Here is a 21787-nt window from a genome sequence, read left to right as displayed (position 1 = left end):
TGCCTCATGGTCAACTTGCCTACCAAGACTCCCAGGTCCCTCTCTGCAGAGCTGCTCACCAATAGGTCAGCCCCTAACCTGTACCGGTGCAGTACAGTCATTACCCTGTTATAGTCCTACGTGTAAAACAAAAAAACCCAATCATCTCACACACACACCACTGAGCCTTTGCAAGGTTGTACTGGAAGCAGAGCAACCCTCAAGCAAGCGACAGGCAGGCAGATGTCTAACACCACCACTGCAATGGTCATCGAGCAGCACCGTCTCTGTTACTGCTCTGCTGTGGTAAGCGGGCTGGAACAGGAATGAGACCTAAAATACAGCTGAGCCCGTTTAGCTTAAAGCTAAAGGAGCACCTAATTCCCCTCCCCCCCCCCCGACTTCCCCCCCTACATTTTGTAGGCAGGAGGGAGAGCACCTGCTGATAAAACTGCCTGCCGTCCAGGTACAGCCCGAGCCCCCGGGCTGCTGGCTGGGAGGAGGGAGCGGGACCCCGGGCCGTACGCCCCACCGACCCCTACGATGCTGCAAGATGGAGGCCGAGGCGGAGCGCGGCGGCGCAGGCGCAGCAGGAGGAGGAGGGGGGGGTGCTGTGAGGCCCGGTTTCGCGCCTGTTTGAGCAGCCTCTGCGCGGGGCCTGAGGGGCGGCGGCCATGGGCAAGCGGGTGGCCCTGGTTCTCGCTGGCTGCGGCGTCTTCGATGGCAGCGAGATTCACGAGGCCTCGGCGGCGCTGGTGCACCTCAGCCGCGGCGGCGCGGAGGTAGGGGAGCGGGCGGGCGGGCGGCGGGGCCCCGCTCCCCGGCACCCCCGCGGGGCCTGTGTGGAGCCGGGCGCGGGGGGAGGTATGTGTCCCCCGTCTCTTTGCGCCCCTCAGCAGCCGAGGGATCCCTGCCCAAAGCCAGTCCAGCCATAAGCCGTCTCTATCTTATCCCTCTCTTTCTGTTTTCGCCACCCTCCCCAAAGAGGTGAACGTTCCTCCTGACAGGAGCAGCAGTCGCTCGCAGACGGCTGAACCCGGCAGCGAGGGGTGGCGGGAGGCCTTGCCCCCTTCCTCTGTCACAGAATGACAGAATGGCAGGGGTTGGAAGGGACCTCTGGAGATTATCTAGTCCAACCCCCCTGCCAGAGCAGGGTCACCTAGAGCAGGTTGCACAGGAACGTGTCCAGGTGGGGTTTGAATGTCTCCAGAGAAGGAGACTCCACCACCTCCCTGGGCAGCCTGTTCCAGTGCTCTGTCACCCTCGAAGGAAAGAAGTTTTTCCTCACGTTTAGGTGGAATTATCTGTGTTTCAGTTTGCGCCCGTTGCCCCTTGTTCTGTTGCTGGGCACCACTGAAAAGAGTCAGGCCCCATCCTTGACATCTGCCCTTTCAATATTGATGAGATCCCCTCTCAGTCTTCTCCAGGCTGAACAGAGCCACGTCTCAGCCTTTCCTCATAAGAGAGGTGCTCCAGTCCCTTGATCATCTTCATCCCCGCAGCCTGCTGGAGGCCCGGTTACAATTCTTGATCCGCTTTCCTATCGCTTTTGCAGAAGTCGGGCGCTCGCCCTCGCTGAGGTTCTCCTGCTTGTTTTCTGCTAGCTGTTTCTGGGCTTTTTCAGTAAGTGAGGTTTCTCGGAGAAGCCTGGACCAGGATGTGGTGGTGTGCTTTGGTCCCCGTCTGTGGCTTCAGATGGTGGAAGAGGGTGACCTTCTGCTTGGTGTAGCCGCACTCAGGTGTCTGATGGTAACAATGACACCCCCATATTTAGCACAAAGTTGTCCTCTCCAAAATTAAGAGAAGTGGCAAGCATTGAGAAGTCTGTAAAGCAAGCATCAAAACAGATGTGTGAAAACAGCCCCTGCAGTACGCCTTTCACAGAACTTCGTATTTTCGATGCAGCTTTCCCCTTTTGTGCCTAACCAAAATAGGTTCTTGGATGTTCTGGTTTTGCTTCCTGCTACCAGTCTTTTAGGAAAGCGAGTAACGCTAATGTCTGCACAGAAAGTGCTTGTAAAGTTTGCGTCTTTATCTTTTAAACTTTTTTGTAAAACTTTTAGCACTCTGATCCCATAACAGTTAAGAGCAGCCTTTCTGCAGACTCAGATGTGTGTCCAGTCGAGCCACTGGTATAAATTGTGGTGCTCTGTTTGTCCTGGAGGTTATCTGCAGAGGGAAGGCAGGCCCTGGCAAAACCAGTGAGCTTGGTGTAAGAATGCATTCCTGTCAGAAAGCTGCAGGAATAGGATGGGGAGGATGGCTGGGTTTACTCATCCTAATATGTCACTTGTCACTTTAGATATTTAATACAATAGATCCATCCTGTGGAATCCACTTCCCTTGGATAAGAGACTTCAGGAACAAAAACTGTTTTGATTAAATTATCTTTATTGTGACCACTATGTGTGAGTTCTGTTTACATTCACAAAATTGCTTCGTCTCTATATTCTAGGTGAAGATATTTGCCCCCAATATTGAGCAAAGGGATGTAGTCAATCACCTAAAAGGAAGTCCATCAGAAGAGAAGAGAAATGTGTTAGTTGAAAGTGCCAGATTGGCAAGAGGAAACATTCAGGATTTGACCGAACTGAAAGCTGATGAATTTGATGCGGTCATTTTCCCTGGTAAGTGCTTTTAAAAGAAAAACTGTGGTTTTTTTTCAATTGCAAATAACTGCTTTGCCTCCGCTACTTTATTTTTAAATCTGTTCAGAGAATACATTATATTCTTGAATTTGAGAGGTGTGTGGGTTTTTTCCTTTTTTTACTTGTTTTCTTTTGAGGATGAGAAAATGCTTTAGCAAGCTCTCACGGGCTGACAAGTCATCTCGGTTTATTTATTAATTTATAGTTCATTAATTTTCAATATCAGAGTGTTCTTTTGGTGTTAGGTCGTACGTCGTGCCGTTCCTTCATTCTAAAGATTGTGAAAATTTTAATACCTACTTGCGGACAAGAACACTGACCAGAGTAGAAAAGTAAGGCAAGAACTTGACATTACATGGCAATGCCTTATTTTTAGGGCCTCTGAAATTGTTGGCAGAATAGTAGGTTTCCAAGTAGATTATATTCCCTGTCAGATGTGAGTACATTTTGTTTTAATTGTGTATCTAGTCTGCTGCTGATTAAATTACACTAAATATGTTTACGGATAATTTTTTATTTATAGACCACAAAATTGCCTTTCAGACGGAGGTAATTGTAATCACTGTAGAAATGAAGAAACCAAAGCCTCATGAGGAAATTATGACTTGCTGAAGATCCCTTTCCAGAATATTCATAGCACTGTTAAATACTGCCTTCACGATTTTGCTTAAGCATTGATTTTGAAGTTGTTACACTGTGTTCTGTTGTAAGGCCAGCAGAGGGAGCGTATGTAACGCAGAGAAACTTATTTTCAGCGCTAAAGTTAGTGGGTGACATCAGGACTGATCACGGAGTGGAGGCTAGCAAATATTTTCCACTTTAATTTCATGCCATTATAACCCAGGCTCAGGGGGGTTGCTGTAATAACTATTAGAGGGAAATAAACCTTATTAAGTTTGAAAATTAAAATCTTACCTCAGAGATTCCAGATAACACTCGAAGTGAGCAAAGAGTGGAAGGAAAAATATTAAAAATGATCAAAGCATCTTGATGTTGTCCCTTGAAATACTTGTGGAAATTGTTGTTTGTTTGTTGCAGAAAAGTTGATGTTCTGCACATTCCATAAGGAATCAAATATAATGGATGGTTACACTTACTAATAACCTTCTTACTTTGATCATTCTGATGGTTATAAATCCATCAAATGAAGATGCTGTAAAACATAATCTGCATGTGCAATTAAATGAAGATTAAGTGCAAGTAAAAGATTGTTGTAACTAATTTCTAGAACTCAAATTTGGCATTATTTTTAATAGGAAATTATTTTATCACTGGTGGGTTATCATTGGTATGTCTCAGTATCATGTTATCATTGCCTTTTTACGTAATATCCATTTTGGTTTTATTGTGTTACCCTTCTCTTCTTTTTTAAGTTGAAAATAATTCCGGGGGGAAAAAAGCTCTCCTGTAATTGCTTAAGTTTTGAAGTAAAACTTGAGAGTGAATTACTGTAGAGGGTCAATTCACTGTTTGCATTACTCTCGTGAATTACACTTTTCTACTTTTAACTATCATTGGTCTTTCTTCTCATCCCTCTCTTGCTTATGGAGGGGTGCATATCAGATGGTGCAGCTTTTCTGGTGACTGGCAAATGAATGTGAGGTTTCCTATTTGTCGGTTTGTTGCTCACTGAAGCTTTCTGGCCTATGTAACATGCGTGCTATAAAAAATGTGCAATTAAACTTTTAACAGTGTAAACCCATCATGTTTCATGTTCTGGAGGCTTTCAGTATACTAACTTAACAGTCCTACATATGCCATGATTATGTTGTAAACAAAGGACAACTTTCTGGTATTGAATTTAATGGCTTTTAGCAGTGTCTTACATTTGAGCTTTTTGGTTTGGTTTTTTTCTTTAGGTGGTTTTGGTGTAGCAAAGAACCTGTGTTCCTGGGCTGTAGATGGCAAGAACTGTACTGTCAATGAGCATGTGAACTCCACACTCCAAGCTTTCCACAGTGCTAAAAAGCCCATCGGTTTGTGCTGTATATCGCCAGTCCTGGCCGCTAAAGTGTTTCCTGGTTGTGAGGTCACGGTCGGCCAAGATAAAAACGTAGATGGAAGGTAAGAAGGAAACGGGTGAAGGTAATTTACACGGGAATTAGGATTAGGAAATGGCCAGTCTTCTGTGAAAAAGTCTGAGGTCTCTGGTGCCAGTAAACCTTGGGTAACTTATTAGTGACGTTTTTCACGTATTTCAAATTTTTACTTGCATAATAATAGTAGGAGCAGAACTCTCAGGGCAGGTGGACTGACAGTGTGAGATGAGGTGACTTGTTGCACACTACAACATTGGAACCATTTGTCCCTAAATTCAGAAATACTTTGGTCTGTGATATGTTCTATGATGTCAATGTCCACAGATGCATTATGATTAATAGCCTGAAAATTCTAGGTAGCCTTATCTCTTGCCTAAGCCGTCAGTGTGAGCCACTGAAGGTAACATAGGCTCCTGCAGTGGCTTTACTGTGCTTTGTGGATGCTATTGAGTCACTGGATGTAACATCTGTCAGTCCTAGAAAGTGACAGAACAAAGAGACTTTTACAGAATCTGACCTCTGCAAACACGCACAATATTTTTTTTCACATTACATTCATGGTAATTGAGTGATAGACTTTAGCTCACTTAATAAGTGGGAGACAGAACTTGCTTACCCAATGCGTTTGAAGGCCGTGATTCATGTTGCAAATGTACAAATGAAGAACAGGCATCTGCCTAGCTGGTGTTCAAAAAATTTGGTACCCTGTGGTAATTTGAGTGGCTGTTTAAATTGCATCTGTGGGGTTTTGTCTGTTCAGAGATTTTGTTTTTTTTTAATAAAGTTTTTGTGGCAGTAGTGGTTTGGGGCCAGTTTAGGGGAGGTAGGTGAGAACAGGGCCTGGCAGAAGTCAGTGCTGCTTCAAGGACTGTCAGCTCCCGATAAAACTTCTGAATGGAATTTCGTATCAGCAGCAGTAGCAAGGGATTGCCTCCACTCCCCTCTTCCTGCCTTATCCTCAGGAAAAAAAAAAATAATCTCTGCAGAATGCCAGTGGAAAACGTTATATGGAGGTGTTAGGAAAGGTCTAATGTGACCGCAAATTCAGTTGGCATCTCCAACACTCTTAAAGATCAGTTATGGTTGCACTTGGTATCATCTTGTGTACGTGTTGAAAGGTTGTTAAAAAGAGAATTGTATCTTCTGCTGTATTGTGGCTCTGCATTTCAGGTGGTGTTTTCAAAGAAATTGGATCATTTCTTGTGTCCATAGGGGATGGCAGAACCACAGGGGCAGTCTGTTTAACTCCCTTGTCATCATCTGCGAAAGAGTCACTTAAATATTATTGCAGTTCCCTCACTCAAGTTATGTTGGCAGGACTTTATGACTGTATCATCTCTTTATGTTAATTACAGTCTCTTTATTTACAGATTTCCTGATGCTGAAACAGCATCTGCTATAGCAGAGCTTGGATGTAAGCACATTTGCAAGAATGTAAATGAATCCCACGTGGATAAAGCCAATAAAATAGTTACTACCTGTGCTTTCATGTGCAAGGCTCCTCTGCATGAGATTTTTGATGGAATTGGAACAATGGTACAGGAAGTCCTCAAACTTGCCTGACTGGAAGCGTACAGACTTCTGCAAGGAAATCAAATTAGCTAAACATAAGCATTTAGCTTCGATTGTATTAATAAAATAATGCAACTATTAAACTTCACAGTTCTTGGTTTGGTTGTTTGGGTTTTCTTAAAAATCTGTAATCCATCAAATGGTTATTGCTAAGTTTATCCTATTTATTTCTCTTTAAAAATAGAAAGCATGTGTTGAAGGTTGTGGTGGTGGTTTTCCTCATTTTTTTTTCTCATTAATCTGAATATATTCAGTCTTGATAAGATAATGTAGGAACCCTCCTTGTCCAGTGGGATTTTATCACATCACTAGTGATTATCAGTAATTCACATTTGGTGTTATCCAGCTATAATTACAGATGAAATAGCTGTAAATGAGTCTGTAGACCTTCAGTACAGGTGAGTAATTCAATTCCACTTTCTAATCAGAAGGGAAAAAGAAAAGAATGTGGTTATTTGGGTTTGTTTTTTTTTTTTCTTCCCTTGCAAGTCTTTAAGCGAGTATAACTAATGGACTTCTGAAATTTTTGCAGAGCCCCCTGATAAACTGACTTTATAAACCAAGAGGCAGAGGCTTAAGTACAAATGAATACGTTGTGTGTGGAAAACATGCGAGTTTTGCTCTAATAAATGAAATAATTTGAGGTTTAGTTAGTAAAATGAATTAACTTTATTTTGTGATTTTTTTTTTTATACATATTTTAGTGCTCTCAGGAAGGTACATTTTACATATGTTAGAATATGTGCTTTAATCTTACAAACATGAGCAAAGGTCATCAGCCTCTGTTAGAAGCACAATCTGTCGAGGCTTTGTACTCCTGAAGGAACTAAAAATTCCCAGAATTCATTATCAAGGCAAGTTGATTGTCACTGTGGACACTTAATTGTCTTGGTGTAAGAAGTGGTCTGATGCTCGCAGGTCTCTCTCAGTCATGAGTGTACCATAGCCCATGCTTTGCAGTGCCTGAAATAATCTAAACGTGTCATCGCTAATTAGTGCTAATCGTGCCTTGTGGAGCAAGTGCTTTGTTACTGGAGTGGGAATACAGGAACAAACCCGTACCACCGGGCAGCCAAAAGATGGAAGTGGGAAATAGCACTTCTAGGAGGAGGAGTGTCGAGTTGTCCCTCTTGCTTTGCAGCTGGCATCATCGGGAAGGTCACCAACGTTTACCTTGTCAATGCAAGACCAGTCGTTACAGCGAAGCCGGACGCGTTGCAGACGATACCCAGTGCTACTACTCTGTATGTACGCTGCGTTTATTTTAGCACCAACGTCAAAGCTCTGACGTAGCAGGTGGCTTCTCCAAGGAGGCTTTAGAGCTAAATCTACTGAAATAAATATATAAAGGCTGCTATCCTCTGTCCTTCTCGCAGTGATGTTTCTCACGGTGACTGCGTTTCCACACTCCTCCAGAACTTGGATTCCCTTTATGGAGTTATTTAAGAGAAGCAGAACAGACCTTTTTTTTGGCAGAAGAGCAGGGAAATGTTTGTGTGGTGCGCAAGCAGTGCTCTGCCTCTAGAGGTATAAAGATAATTGAAGTCGACTGTGCCAGCAGAGGATCTTCCGTTCAGCCTGACTGAGCTGCCCACGTAATTGCTAAATTATTTACTTAGGCAAAAACCACAGTATTGGACTGAGCATGGCTCTTGTGTTACAGGAGTCCAATTTAAAAGTCCTTGAGTCACTAAATGGGAGCTTGTCCTAAATTTTGTGCTTGCTTTGTGAACAGTGTCTAGCTGTCGGTTGGAACAGTCAAAGGAAGTGCAGCTTCTCCGAAAGCGCTCTCACTGACTGTCCTGATAAAAACTTAGTTAATACAGAACAGTCCTCCACTTTTTCCAGATTGTACACAGTCTCTATAATGCCTTCTGCAGCTTCTGCGGGCAGGACGCCGGAGGCGTTGGATTGAAACTTTTTCTCCAAGTCCTCCTTTTTCAGAGGTTTCCTCCAGTGTCCGTAGAATGTGTCGCAGCGGTCGCTGACCATGTTGCCATCCTGAAGCGTGACGCTCACTTCGCAGTAAAGGCTCTCAAAGCTGGGCGTGTTGTCAGGAGGGTGCTCCAGCTGCGTTTTGCAGAGGAGCTCCCGTAAGGCTGGCCGGTGAACGTTCTCGCTGGTGAAGGACTGGACCGACATGCTGCCATCCAGCAAAGCAGAGCACGCAACAAACTGGAAGGAGTGTCGAGCTTCGTGCTCTGAGGCAGGGCTGGGTCTGTTCACGTATTTGACCTCTGGGACTTTGAGAATGACTTTCTCAATTTTATCAAGGGGGAGCAAGTTGCCACTGTTCTCCACAAGCTTCCTCCTAACAGAAGATGCTGCATCGGCCACCCAGTGCGTTCCAAGATGGGCAGGAAAGCGTTTGATGGCCACATCTTGCTGGTCCAACAGCCAGGGGTAGGACTGCAAGGTTGGCAGAGTCTGTGGGTTGTAATCTGTATAAAAGGCACCTATCCCTGACTCCATGTCCAAGATCTGTTTGTTTCCTTGAAGGCCCTGGGATGCTAAGCACGCTGCTTCCAGTCCATGCTTGGCAGCGTTGCCAACATGGAGGGGCTTCGTTTGGGTTGCCGCGTTAGCCAGTGGGGCACCGGCATAGGAGGCAGCAATAGCCAAGGCGTTTTTACATTTTGGCTGGTCAAGAGCTAAGAGTTTAGCACAAGCTGCTGCACTCCCCATTGTACCAACCACAGTCGGGGGGTGAAACCTGAGAAAACAAAATCTCGTCATTACTATATTTCAAAAAGTCACCTGAATATATGCTATATACACAAGCGCCAATTTCCTCTCACTGCTGCAGAAGACGGATTGTACCATAAAGAAACACACATTGAGAGTTCGTGGGAGGTCCTAATGGAAAAAGTTGTTGCTTTTCCCTAGGAACAAGTTAAGCTGGAACAGTACCACTATAATAGGTCTTATATATAGATCTTCCCCAGAAAGAAACTGAAACATTAGAACCACTCATAGTTCAAGCCATTCTGAACAGGATAATGGCAAAAGCGTTACAGTTTATAGTCATCTATAAATTTACTGTAAATAATTTATAGCCGTCTATAAATTATACATATTGGGGGAGGCAAGTTTTGTTATTATGCACCAGTTTAGCAAAACAGGTGGAAGGGAGGCACAGAAAAGAGCAAGAAGACATCTAGTCCATCCCACGCTTCAAGGCTTCCCCCTAAGCACACCTCGTCTTCCTGGGCTCCGCTCTGAGCCCAGCCCCGGAGGCTCCGTTCTGCTGAGAGCAAGCCACTGTTTAAAATGATCGTACGTACTCACGAGAGCCTCAGACCTGTGCCACAAAATGTTGCCCTTTTGCTGCTGTTTTTAATTAATAGGGAGAGCATCATGTCCTTTCTGTAACCTGATCAATGCTCTCAAAAATAAATCTGTTAGCTAAACTGTAAGGAATCACATAAGCGTATTTATGTTTAAGGTGAACCTTTCCTAAATTTCCAGACAAACAACACAGAATATATGATTAACTGTGCCATTTGTATTTAATTAAGTATATTAACACTGAGAGAAAACGCCTTCCACTCAACTTTCTACCTGAAGCATTTCTATGTACCTTTTGGGAATATTCCTGGCTTCGCTGGAGAAGCGCAGCAGCCGGCCTTGCACTTCGATTCCCACATTGAAAGCTAAGAGCAGATCGAGACCCGAGATTTTTTTCTCCTGAGGAAAGGCCTCCGCGAGTGCAATCACGGCGGGGAGCACGGCCCCGGATGGGTGCGTGGCTGGATGCCACGTGTCGTCAAAATCCATCGAGTGCACCTAATGGAAAGAGAAGTCTAGTCATCAGAAATAAACTCTGACTTGGCAAGACTGGCTCAGTCAAATTAAACTACTATAACTGGTATAAAACAGGCCTGAAGAACTAGATTTTTCCTTAGAAGGCAAAACTTCAAAAGCCTTTCTTTTAAACCTCTTTACTCCCAACATGGCTCCGTGAGAAGTGGCAATGCAATACAAATCTTGCCTCCAAAGAAGTATAAGTCTAATTCAAGTTGCACCAGTCTAAAACCGGTATAACGATGATTCTTCTTTCCTACAATAGGCTTTTGTTGCTTTAGTTAGACTGGTGTAATTAAAGCAGCAGCTCTAGGTCCACCATGTGAATGGTGTATTTTCACTTACCCCAAAACAGTACATAAACACAGTGAAATTACTTCTCCAGTGCTGCAACTGATGCTGCCATTGGGGCTCGCACCATTAAAGCCGTAGCAGTTGAATCCATGCCGCTAATTCAAAGTTCTATCAGAAAAACTTCTCTGGTGCAACCATCCACAAGGCAACAGGCACGAGCCTCTAAATGCAGATCAGATTTTAGCCTGAATTTCCAGCACGTCGAAACCAGACTTGTCTACGCAAGGAACCAGACTCCCTAGGGTTGCTGTAGTAGAAAGCTACAGTCTTAAAATTGGGCTATGCTGCTTAGCCCTGGAGAGGATCCAGAGAGGTGCCTCCTCTTTACCATGCCCAGACCCCTGACTGCTTGTCAGAACCTCTCCCCCCACCAAGTTTTGAGAACCCCCAATGACTTGAAAGCATCAGGGACAGCATTTTTAATAACATAATAATGCCTCAAAAGTTCAACTTCTGTGCCTAGTCGCCCATGTCTTACTTCAGAGCAAACTGGGAAGGTGCTCAGGTTTCCCGGCACTCAGGTCTTGCCCTGTGATACTAGGAATATGCGCTTCTGAGGATTGCGTTTCTGAACAGACACAAGAAAACCCAGTCCCTGCCTTGAAAAACTGTGACACCAGCTGGGAAGATGCCCTGCAGTGCCGTTTAAGGACAGTTACGCCCAATACCCGGTAAGCTGCGTTCCTGCCATCTTCAATGAGCGCTTAGAATTGACCTGTGACTGAGATGTAAACTGGAATGATCGCCTTCATGCTAACAGCCAGATTTGAATGTCACGCCGGCTGCTGGGAGCTGAGAGGTACCAGATCTCATTTCCAAGGTAATTTTCTCTACATTGGAAATGAGGTGTCAAATTGGACCTCTGATCTTGTTGTCACTCTAATTTAGATAGGCTTAATATTACCATTTCCTTGGTTGGTCACCTCCTCTAGTTTTGCATAATTGCCAAATTTGTCTACCCCACCTCCTGTGCATCTTTCGATTTCAAATGGTTTCCGCCTCAATCTGAATTTAGACATATGTCTGGGGAGTCAGTTATTGCTTTAATGATGAAGTATGTGTCCAAAATATATAATGGGCTTTTGCAAACTGCATAACTGAAGCTTGAATTGCCTTGTGATATTGTATCATAGGATCATAGAATGGTTAGAGTTGGAAAGGACCTTAAAGATCACCTACTCCCAACCCCTCTGCCACGGCCATGGACACTTTCCACTAGACCAGGTGCTGTGTACGTATATGTGTGTCTGTCTGTATTTGTGTTTTTCTGTAACTATACTTTTCCAGTTGGCATGAAATTTGGATCCCGGTGAAATCAGTGAGAGCTAGAGTACTCAGTAGAGAGCTCTTTGTAATGCGGCTGTACCAAGGTTGTAACAAGCTGTAGAGTTCTGGCTTTTGAAAACAGCCCCAAATCCTACGTTAAAGGTAAGGGATGCTGTTGAGTTGGACCAGATATTTTTTACACCTTGAGCTTGGTCTCACTGGAAGGACATTGAAGCACATTAGGAGAACAGTCTAGGAAAGTTTTGTAGCAGGCTTCAAGCAGAAGAACAAAGTAAACTGAGATTTTAGGAGCATTCTGTTCTCTGTAGAGTAAGAATGGCATCAATTAGTGTGATTTAAGAGCAAATAAAAGAGCATCCCTTACAGCCACTCCGTTCACAAAAGCTGCATACAGAGGAGGCAGTCGGAAATCCAAGTGGCCCCAGATGGTACTGGATATATCCGAGCTGTAGATCTGAAACAAATTGACATCAATTAATTTGAAGTCCTGAACCCAAGGATAAATGTGTGCCATCTTTCTGATCTAACGGAGATCAGATCATACCCTCTCGGGACCCAACTGTTCCTTTTCATGAGAAAAATATTGTTCTATCAGAAAGTATGAAAACAAACCTGGTTTCCTGCTGGCTTATGTCAAGGGCCCTTTCCCCCAGACAGACCTCAGGGGTCAGACCAACACCATCCAGCTGGCCATTCAGTACATTCACACAGCCTCTGGCCACTGACGTCCCTTCTCACCACCCGTCGGCAGTTCCCTCAGGACTGTCATCATCTTGTTGGGGAACATCTTCAGTTAAAAGTTCTGGTTTTCTATGTTTTTGTAGGCCCTGGGTATATGATAAATGGCCTCCTGATGCTGGTATCCCCATGCTGTAAAGGGCTCTGCTCTTTTCCTTTTGCTGTTCAGATCTTTTAGACAACTAAGAGATCTTTATGGAATTAAATAAAAGGGCATAAACTACCAGGGTTTGGGAAGGGGGATCTCTGTGTGAAGACACTTATTGGCACACAGAGCTCTGGAGCCTGAGTCCCACCAGCCAGGTCTGACTGACAAAACAGTGGGCTAAACCCTCCTCACGGATGTGCTCCTGTGGTGGGGAGGCTTCTCCTCGGGGTCAAGTGCTCCTCTAGTTTAAGGACAGCAAGACCGAAGAAGAAACACGACTAATGTAACTCAGGCAAGAACTACGTTTTATAGAATGGAAATAACCCACTACTAATTCTCCATCCATTTAACAGTCCCTTATGTTTTGAAAGTCTGGTGGTAAGTGGTGTTTGTTTGTTTGTTGATGTTTTAAGTAAAAATCTCATAGGTGAAAGAAAGGAAAGGATTCTTAATTAACTGTGTTTGCAGAGGGGGATCTTAGCATACCGTCTGTTACGCAGACTTTAGCCCATCCAGAGTTAAAAGTAAATGGAGCGGTGAAGTTTCCCTGTATCCAGTGGGAAGAACCCTTTCTCTCTCTTTCCACCCCCAAAAAGAGTTTCACCATGACAAGGTTTCCCCTTATAAACCAAATTTGCCCTTGCTTTTCGTAAAGCTGAACCGTAGGGTATGCTATGAATGCCTTGCACAGCCTACCTTGCTGTACTGTGTCACTTTGTGGCAGACCTCGGTGCTGGTACCCAGCAGCCCCACTCCAAGTGTATCCAGAATCATTCGCTTGCTTCTCTGAATGACTTGGTCGGTCAAGTGGTTTGCATTCAAACCGTGAATCATGTTGGCAAAATTTCCTGTAATTGTCTGAGAAGAAGAAATAAAAAAAAAAGAAGTAGATATTTCTCTTCGTTTAAATAAAACACTTTTTTTTTCCTTTCTTCCTTTTTTTTTTTTCCGCTTTCAGTTTTGGGTTACCGCTTAGCATGCTGGCCATTTCTGTTGCCCTGCCCCTGCCCTTACATGAATTGCATCAGCAAAACTTCCTCTTTTTATTCCCAGAAACGCCACAGTGTTATTTATATTTTATTTATACACTCATCAGTGTGTTTGTCTGTTCTGTATTTCTGGTGCTTTCTCCCTGACTTGAGTCCTTGGGGGTAAGCGCTGCAGATGATGTAACTTTGCAAGATATCTCTATGTCTATGTCTGTACACACACACACACACATATATATATATATATAAAAATAGAAGCAAAACCCATCTGGCTTTCCATAGCACCTTCTTATTGCTATTGAAATCAGTGGGAAAGCGGCATTTCAATCCAGTGCAGTCACTACGACACCAGGAAGCAAGATTTAATCTCCCTGAGTAGCAGAATTACTATCCCAAGTCTTGTTGAGCCTGGAGCTCAGTGAGAGGTGGGACTCGCCAACCCTACCCTGCACCCGCCGCCGCTGGCTCCCAGCTCCCATCGAATTCAGGCTCAGCTGGAGTCCCAGCTTTTTTCTCCAAGACATGATCTCACCTCTTTGAAAAGCAGTGGCTCTGTGTTCCTGGCTCCTGCTGATCTGGAAATTATATTTCTAATTATTTTTTTTTTTTCCTTTTCCTATTGACCATCGACCTATTATGCAAACTCAGACTGCTTCTTGGCTGGAGCAGTTAGCTGCTGTTAATATCTCTATCAGAAACTAATCTAGAACTTCCTTTCTCTGACCATTAGAAACTTCCTCCTGGAGAGGTACGTATTATTTACAACCAATCTATACACATGCTTGCTGGTTTTTTATACTGGCATTACTGAATATCGCTCTTCTCTCCCTTTGGAAATTGTCTTCTTTCATTTGCCCTCGTCCTTCCCATTCTGCTACTCCCCTGCACATATCCACACAGAGTGATGGTATTTCCTCTTGGCCTTCATTTTGCTAAAAGTTAAACAAACCAAATTGTGCTGCTCTCCCTTTTATAATACAGACTCACCCCTACTACGCTAGCAGCTTTTCATTGTGTTGTTCACATCGGATTTCCCTTTTCTGGCAACGGAGACCAAAATTGTACCCAATATTTCAGACAAGTTCTCACTCAGCTTTGAACTAAAGCGTTAGGACTATCTTGAGGAGCACAAGTCATTTAAAGCCAGTGAACCACATATCCCATGGTGTGATGTACACCTACTGAAACGTACAGAGTGAGGATACAAAAGCTTAAACAGAAAAGTGCATCTTACGGCGGAAAGCAACAAGACAATACCTTTGCCCACATCTTGGAGGGATGGTGCGTGGTCCCAGAGAGATGCAGCAAAGGAGTGGCAGCCAGCGATACGGGGAAATCACTCTCTCACTATTTATGTGTGTATGTCTGGGGCGGGGGAAGAAATATTAGGCCTTTTTTCTTGCTCATCTTGTCCTGCCCATTTCCTCCTCTGCTTGGAAATGTTCCTTTTTCTTCTCTTTCAACTTTCCTCTGACTAACTGTACTATAAATTGCTGGGACACGTGCGATTGGACTGCCAGTCACGTCCACATGTCATGTAAATTGACGTACGTGATATTTTATTACTAGTTAGAAGCCAATATATTAATTTGAGTGTCTTACGTTTGGTAGCATGGAGAGAAGAGGTCATCAGGTGCATCAGGCTGACCTTGGAGAACCACAGTAGACCATAGAGAACTCTACTGGTTGGAAGAGCAATCAGCCCAATAGTAGACTACAGGATGGCAAAGGCTGTTTTAACCTGGTTTTGGTTTGTTTTGGTTTTTTCTCCTTTCACTATATGTCTCCTCTATAATACATACAATTCATACATGGGTAGTGTGTGCCATAAGAATTTCAGACCATAAATTGGATTAAGGTAGCTCTTGTCATTTAATAGTATTTTAACAGCATGAATCGTTACGTGAGGCCATCATTTCTACTAGAACATCTGCATCTCAGGCAAAGATGTCTTCTCTGAGGAAGGAGGCACTTCTCCCACCACTGGTTTAGGGATTTCGCTTCTGTGGGAATCCCAGACAGCGAGTGAGAAATCTCTGCCCATCCCATCAGGAAGGGAGCAGACCCCAGAGAAGCATAAGTAGAGGCCACTGAATAATTCTGAAGTGAAGAAGTAACGTGTGTCTGAAGTATGGGAATCTCCTCAATTAGGGAACAAAGTATCAAGTCTTCTCAGAATTGTAGCCTTGCACTGCCCTGCTTAAGAGCTGCCTAAAACTTTAGGAACCTCAGCCCTTTACTCAGCCTAGCCTCAAATAATTTTGTGAAGCCCTATCTAACTCCTGAGTGCTTCCGGGTAGAGCCCAGCATGGGTTTATAGGTGAAGTGAAACATTGATTTGAGTGGCTCTACTACTGAAAGGTCCTGTTTCAGGCTACATCCTCTCACTGCTCCTGTCCCCTGGACACATAGTCCTCCTCCTCCTCACGCCAGCAATGATGCTGAGCAGACCCCTTTCTGAGCTGGTCCAGCCTGCCTCCAGAGCCAGCTCAGGGATTCTTAGCAGTCAGGCGAAACTGAGTTTCATTGCCTCAGAAATGCAAAATTAAATCTAGCAGCACAAGCAGAGGGAGAGAGAAGTAGTGCTAGCAGTGTTCTGCGAAATTTTGGGAGGACACAGGCAGGTAGAAAGAGATGGGAGGGGATCAGCTGCTCCCCAGTAAGCTCTAACCCAGGCATTTGGCTATTTTGCCTGTGCCTTGAGCCACCTCTGTGTGGACATCATCTTCAGGTGCCTAACCTGATGCTGAAAATTGCACTGGGTAACAGATAGAAGCAGTGGTGTGTCTGTTCACGGATGTAGCCAAAGAGGCCGAGGCCCAGGACTTCTAAAACCCAGCCCTACAAACACATACATACTTTTTTATGGGATAACCTGCATTATGCGCAGGCTCATTTTAAAACCTTGTCCTGTCTTTCTCTTAAATACGAGCAGCTGTTCAGCATGCCTACTAAACCTCTTCCCACACGCATTTCTCTATGAGTGTATCACAGCTTCCTCGCTCAGGCATGCATAACCTCTACCTACATTAAACATCCCAGCAGCATTTCCTAGCTCCTGGGTGAGGTGTGGCGCCTTGGCCAAATCCTGATCCCGTGGGGAGACAGAACCGGAATGTCCACCAGTGCTGCTTCTTTGCCCCCTCATTTCCACACTAAGGAAACCTCAGAGGTAGCCTGGATGTGCTGAAGAACTACCTTTGGTGCTGATAAAATCCAGCCCAGCAAATGGGATTGCTCACGTTGACGAGGCTGGCAATGGTTAGAAAGGTTAATAGAAATTAATGCTCTTAGACTGAAAAAGGGAAAGACTTCGTTAACTTTCACTTGTGTTCTTTTAGCTCATTCTTCCCTCCAGAAAAATGGAAGGAAATATCTACATCACAGAACCACAGAATCACGGAGCAGCTGAGGTTGGAAGGGACCTCCAGAGATCGTTTGGTCCAACCGCCTGATCAAGCAGGGACACTGAACAAGGTTTCCCAGGAGTGTGTGCAGTTGGGTTTTGAATATCTCCAAGGATGGAAACTCCACAGCCTCTCTGGGCAATCTGTGACAGCGTTCTACCAACACAAAATTACATACTAAATAAAAGATATTCAAACCCTGAAGTCACTTCCCTTTCAGTCCTCTTTTTTCCTTTACCTTTGGGATATCATTTGTAATCCCAGTCTATTTCTCATTTTCCTCCCTCCTCCGGTGAGACTGAAATGAAATTTGCTCCTGGGTGGCACAAAGGAGACACAACAGTCAGTTAAGGGGAATTTTCCTAACATAAGAAGCAATGTGGAACCCTTTTCATTTTCCCTCACAACTCCAATGGATGGAACAGTGAAAACAGCTGAAAAGTATGAGCAAACTATGCAGTAATGCAGCTCCTGATTAATCTAATTTATTGCTCTAATGACTGCTGTAATACAGGTGGCATTATACTGGAAAGCCCACGATCAGAATGGGGAAAAAATGGCCCATAAGCCTTTTTATCTCTAGAAGTTATGAGGTAGCGTCAGCCGGTAGGAGTGCATCCTCAGCCTGCATCGTGCCTCAAAACAAGGCCTATACAACAGCTGACAGCACACAATGTCTTATTTTCCCCCCAAACACTTCGAAACACCTGCTACAGGAAAGAAGTGCAGAGGTCCCGCTGCCTTTACTCCCCTGTCGAGACCCCAAAGTGAACTGGAGCCAGAACTTGTGATGTTCCTCGCAACGTGATGTGCGGTCACATGCTGCTAGCTGATCTCAGATGCGCGGTCACTTCCTTCTGTAACCTCGCTGGCAGGATGGATCGTCCCATGCATTGCAATAGCAGCGTCAGTACTATTTAAGGACTGAACTGAGGTATTATAAGAAAGTGACTTTTTTTTTTTGTTAAAAAAAAAAAAGAATGAAGTGAAACTGTAAGTGTTCAAATTGTTTGGGAGACGAATTTCCAAAATGTGGTCTGCAGACTTCAGAGTCAGGTGTACGCTGTGAGGGAAAAGAAAGCAATATGATTATCACTGCAGGGGGAAGAGGCATCTACACAGGAGAATTCGTAGGGGTCTAAACAGAAGAACATTGAAAATCAGTGACTGAGAGTTTGGCACAAACTGTCCACCCTGACAAAGGGAATATGCTGCTTTCCTCTTCTTTGACACAATACGCATGGCTCAGCAATTTGGGCAGACAATTTGCTAACTAGTGAGCGCGATGGAGAGACAAAATGTGTTCATCCAAATGCCATTTGCAACATCGTGCACAGCTCCAGTAATGAGCTGTGTTGATTAAAGAACAGGGCTTTAGAAAACCAGTGCCCCACAGAGTCTATTTTCTCCTGCTGACATCACATTTTTAAGCTGCCTTTTTTCTTTCTTTTGCCTCCAATTATTTTAGGCTAAACTCTGCCCACACCTGCAAGCTGTATGTTTGCCACTGAAAGCAGTTTTGCCCTTGGCATTATGCTCTTTTTGTTCTAAAGAAATGTAAAAAAAAATAAAATATGACAAACTACGGAGGCCAGGCTCCCTCTTCTCTAAGCCAGTTTTTAAGATGTAACTTTGTGCCTGGGCTGCGCTAAAATGAGAAAATGAAAACGGGAGGCAGGTGCCAATTCTCTCTGTTTATAGAGCCTCTGCTATCGCTGGGGGTCCAGAACCATCTTAGAAGTGCAGGACCTGCTCCTTTTCCCTCTACTGGGATATTTTAAGTACAAAAAAGAGGTGAGAATCTTAGCGAATGGTCTGGAATAGGTGGCTTGATCTAAATCCTCTTAACAGCCCGACAGCCGTAAATCCTGGGATCCTGTAATTCTGCACCACTACCATTATAGTCCCCTGTGCCTCTTTTTCCCCAAGCCTACCTTCCCCTGTTCATTCCAACGGCAGTTACTGAGCCAGCCACCAATAATACACAGCAAAAGCAACTGCATCGTGAAACGTATAATTCTGGAAATTTCTAGCCTGTAGTAGTTCTCTTACTCACTGACTTGCACAACTAGCGACAATGGCAGTGCAATCTCTGAGAAGTTACACCACCCTTGTTTCCTTTTCTCAAAGTCCTCACCGCATATCTTGGAAGTGCCAGGCCATATTCTGGTAAAGGTTGCTACAAGTCAATGCTCCATGTCTACATTACGCTGTCCTTCTTGCCTTCATAAATTAGCCATGCTATTCCTAAAGGCAAGTCCTCGCAGTCGATTTTAAACTTGTAACGTAGATGCTGGTTTGCTTACGCGAGCTGTAAGATAGAGGTACCAGACATAACTGGGACAGTCGTGTTCAAGATAGTCAAGTGTTCAAGGCCAGGCTGGATGAGGCTTTGAGCAGCCTGGTCTAGTGGGAGGTGTCCCTGCCCATGGCAGTGGGGGTGGAACTAGGGGATCTTTAAGGTCCCTTCCAACCCAAACCATTCTATGATTCTATGATAATCGTGTAGGTTCTTGTTCAAGACAGATTGATCATTTCAGTATAGACATATTGTGAACAGGGCTCAAGATGCTCCACTAGCAGTAAAAACATGTTTGAAGCCAGAGAATGTGTCGCTGAATGATCAGGTAAACCCCTTCGACATTGTTTATGGAGTAGCACGAAGGGGCCTGAACTATAACAACGTGAGAAGACACCACAGTTCCATGAAATTCCTGTTCACCCAGTGTAAATTTTAGGTGCCACCCAAACTATAGCCTTTACCTGTAATAGAAGTGCCAGCATTCAGATGCTGACAGCGCGAGGGGCTACACCATACTCAGCTGCCTTGGATTCACAGCTCAGAAGGAGGAGGCGTAGGAGAAGGTGACACAGCCAGCTCCAGACCCCTGTGAACCACACTTCTATACCCTGGGGTACCACCGCGTCTCCCTGGGATGCCTCACAGCCACGTTCCCAAAGCTTTTCTTCATCCCTCTGTAGCTTCCCACCCTATTTTCTAAAGAAATAAGGTTACCTGGACTAGTAGCAGGTGGCTGTAGGGTTTCTATATGGCATGACCTCCAGTACGCAGGTGTAAGAGATCACGTAGGTTTTCTGTGCCTGCATAGACTTTGCCGTAACTTCTCCTTGTTGATGGTTTCAGCAGCCTGTAGCACACACCGCTTTTCTAATCAGAGGGCAGTCTTGATGCCTATATTAAGCAGTCAAAATGCAGCCAGATGTCATTACAGGACTTTTGCCGTTTGGGGAGATGCTGGAACTCGACTAGCATAAATTCAGGGTTTGATTAGCAGAAACCAAATTAGCGTGAGCGCATGTGAGGGATGTGGCAATTTTAATTAAATTACCAGCAGAACTCTGGTGGTGCAAAGGAGGCGTTAGTTGCTGTGCTGGGCTCCTGCATCATATGCGGAAAGGTACCCAGCAAAGAGACTCTCTTTATCGTTTCAGAGCGAGCCCAGATGTCAGGCTGCCACACGTCCCAGCCAGCCTGCAGTGGCGGTGCAGTAGGGAGATGCAGACATCAACATCTAGTATACGAGAAGCTTCACTGTTAATTAAGTGGTAAAAGAGCCTCTCTGCATCTAAGCTATTACTCGGGGATTTTGAGCCCCTAGGAAGTTATCCCAGGCAGCATTACAAACTTTTGTCTGCACTGGAAGGGCTAAAATAACACCTAAAGCATATGCAGCAAAACCGGAATGAATAATAAAACATTCTCCTTCAAACAGAAACAGGCTTTGGGTGAAAAATTCATCTAATTTTGTAGGAGTCAATCATTTACCTGTCAGCAGAAGCACTTGAGTGAGACAGGTACTGGGAGACGCTGCATGAGTTGGCAGAGTTGTTCCTCCAGCTTTCACTGCAGATGCTCTCTCTCGTCCTCTCAGCTTGGTCCCTCCCAAACATAAAGCCCCCCGGAAAGATTTAAACAACAAAACCATGTTGCGAAAGCCACAGGGTACGTGTTGCTAATGGGTTGCTCATTCTGCAAGGTTGTGACATGGGCTGATTTTTCCCCTTCTTAATTGCTGGGCTGCAACATCTGCTCAGACAACATGCTCTCATTGAGGTGCCCGAGGCAGCTTGGGTATCCCATGAGCTACATGTGTGTCGCTGCCCTTTAGCATCTCTTTTGGGGCACTCCAGTAACTGGAAACAAGACTCTTTTTCCTCATCTGTGGTTGTATGTAGCTAGATCGCTCATTTTCCACCCCTATATATTTCAAAAGTGCCAAGAAATACCGCAAAACAGCCTAAAATTACACTTTAAATGCGGCGGTCTCTGATTTATGGTGCAATTATAAAACATGCCACGGTAGTTATTAGTCATGAGATTGAGTATTACATGTTTCAGACTGTAAAACATACTGGGCAATTTCTAGCTGTGATTGTATATTCACTTCTAAAGAGAAAATGGGCGTAATTACACCAACATTGATAAAAGGGAGAAATAATGGCAAAAATGGAAGAAAGGTTAAATGTGAAGACAAGAGCTGTGAATACATAAAACACTTATATTATTACACTTTTCTAATTGAACATTTAAGCAGAAGCTAATGATTTGATTTAAATTGGTCCTTTTTTACATAAGTAGCATTTGAAGAATTTTGGTTTTTAGAATTTATAATGACGCTATTTTTTCCCTCACATTACTCATCTTCAGCACAGTAGATTAAGAGAGATGCAGGAAGCATTAAAAATCAAGGAAAATAACTACTTTCACAAAATGAGAGGAACGATTTTGTAACCTTTGATGATCTGTGTTGACTTGTCAGCGTCAACAGAGTTTAAAACTATTGACATAAAAACGGTACCT

General features: G+C 44.2%; 2 protein-coding genes across 4 annotated transcripts; one reads left to right on the top strand and one right to left on the bottom strand.

Annotated features, from left to right (window-relative positions):
* Positions 1–562: 562 nt before the first annotated feature.
* On the top strand, positions 563–6326 carry LOC134516047 (glutamine amidotransferase-like class 1 domain-containing protein 3, mitochondrial). The gene is made up of 4 exons (XM_063335883.1): positions 563–761; positions 2435–2606; positions 4487–4691; positions 6037–6326. Exons 1-4 carry the CDS (start codon positions 654–656, stop codon positions 6227–6229), a joined length of 678 nt encoding a protein of 225 aa, XP_063191953.1. The 5' UTR covers positions 563–653; the 3' UTR covers positions 6230–6326.
* A 110-nt stretch (positions 6327–6436) lies between these two features.
* ACOD1 (aconitate decarboxylase 1) lies at positions 6437–20148 on the bottom strand. 3 transcript variants are annotated; one of them, XM_063335839.1, is made up of 5 exons: positions 19982–20148; positions 13266–13427; positions 12048–12137; positions 9819–10024; positions 6437–8951 (listed from the first exon to the last, which is right to left on the bottom strand). In XM_063335839.1, exons 2-5 carry the CDS (start codon positions 13401–13403, stop codon positions 7997–7999), a joined length of 1389 nt encoding a protein of 462 aa, XP_063191909.1. In that variant the 5' UTR covers positions 13404–13427; positions 19982–20148; the 3' UTR covers positions 6437–7996. The 3 variants fall into 3 exon arrangements, with proteins under 3 accessions (XP_063191909.1, XP_063191899.1, XP_063191919.1); XM_063335829.1 differs by lacking the exon at positions 19982–20148 and adding an exon at positions 14816–15239; XM_063335849.1 differs by lacking the exon at positions 19982–20148 and having other exon boundaries at positions 12048–12510; positions 13266–13329.
* Positions 20149–21787: the final 1639 nt, after the last annotated feature.

Source organism: Chroicocephalus ridibundus, chromosome 1, assembly GCF_963924245.1.
Source record: "Chroicocephalus ridibundus chromosome 1, bChrRid1.1, whole genome shotgun sequence".
In the NCBI taxonomy this organism is placed as follows: Eukaryota; Metazoa; Chordata; class Aves; order Charadriiformes; family Laridae; genus Chroicocephalus; species Chroicocephalus ridibundus.
Note: the sequence above shows the minus strand (reverse complement) of the source record. Positions and strands in the feature narration are given on the sequence as shown.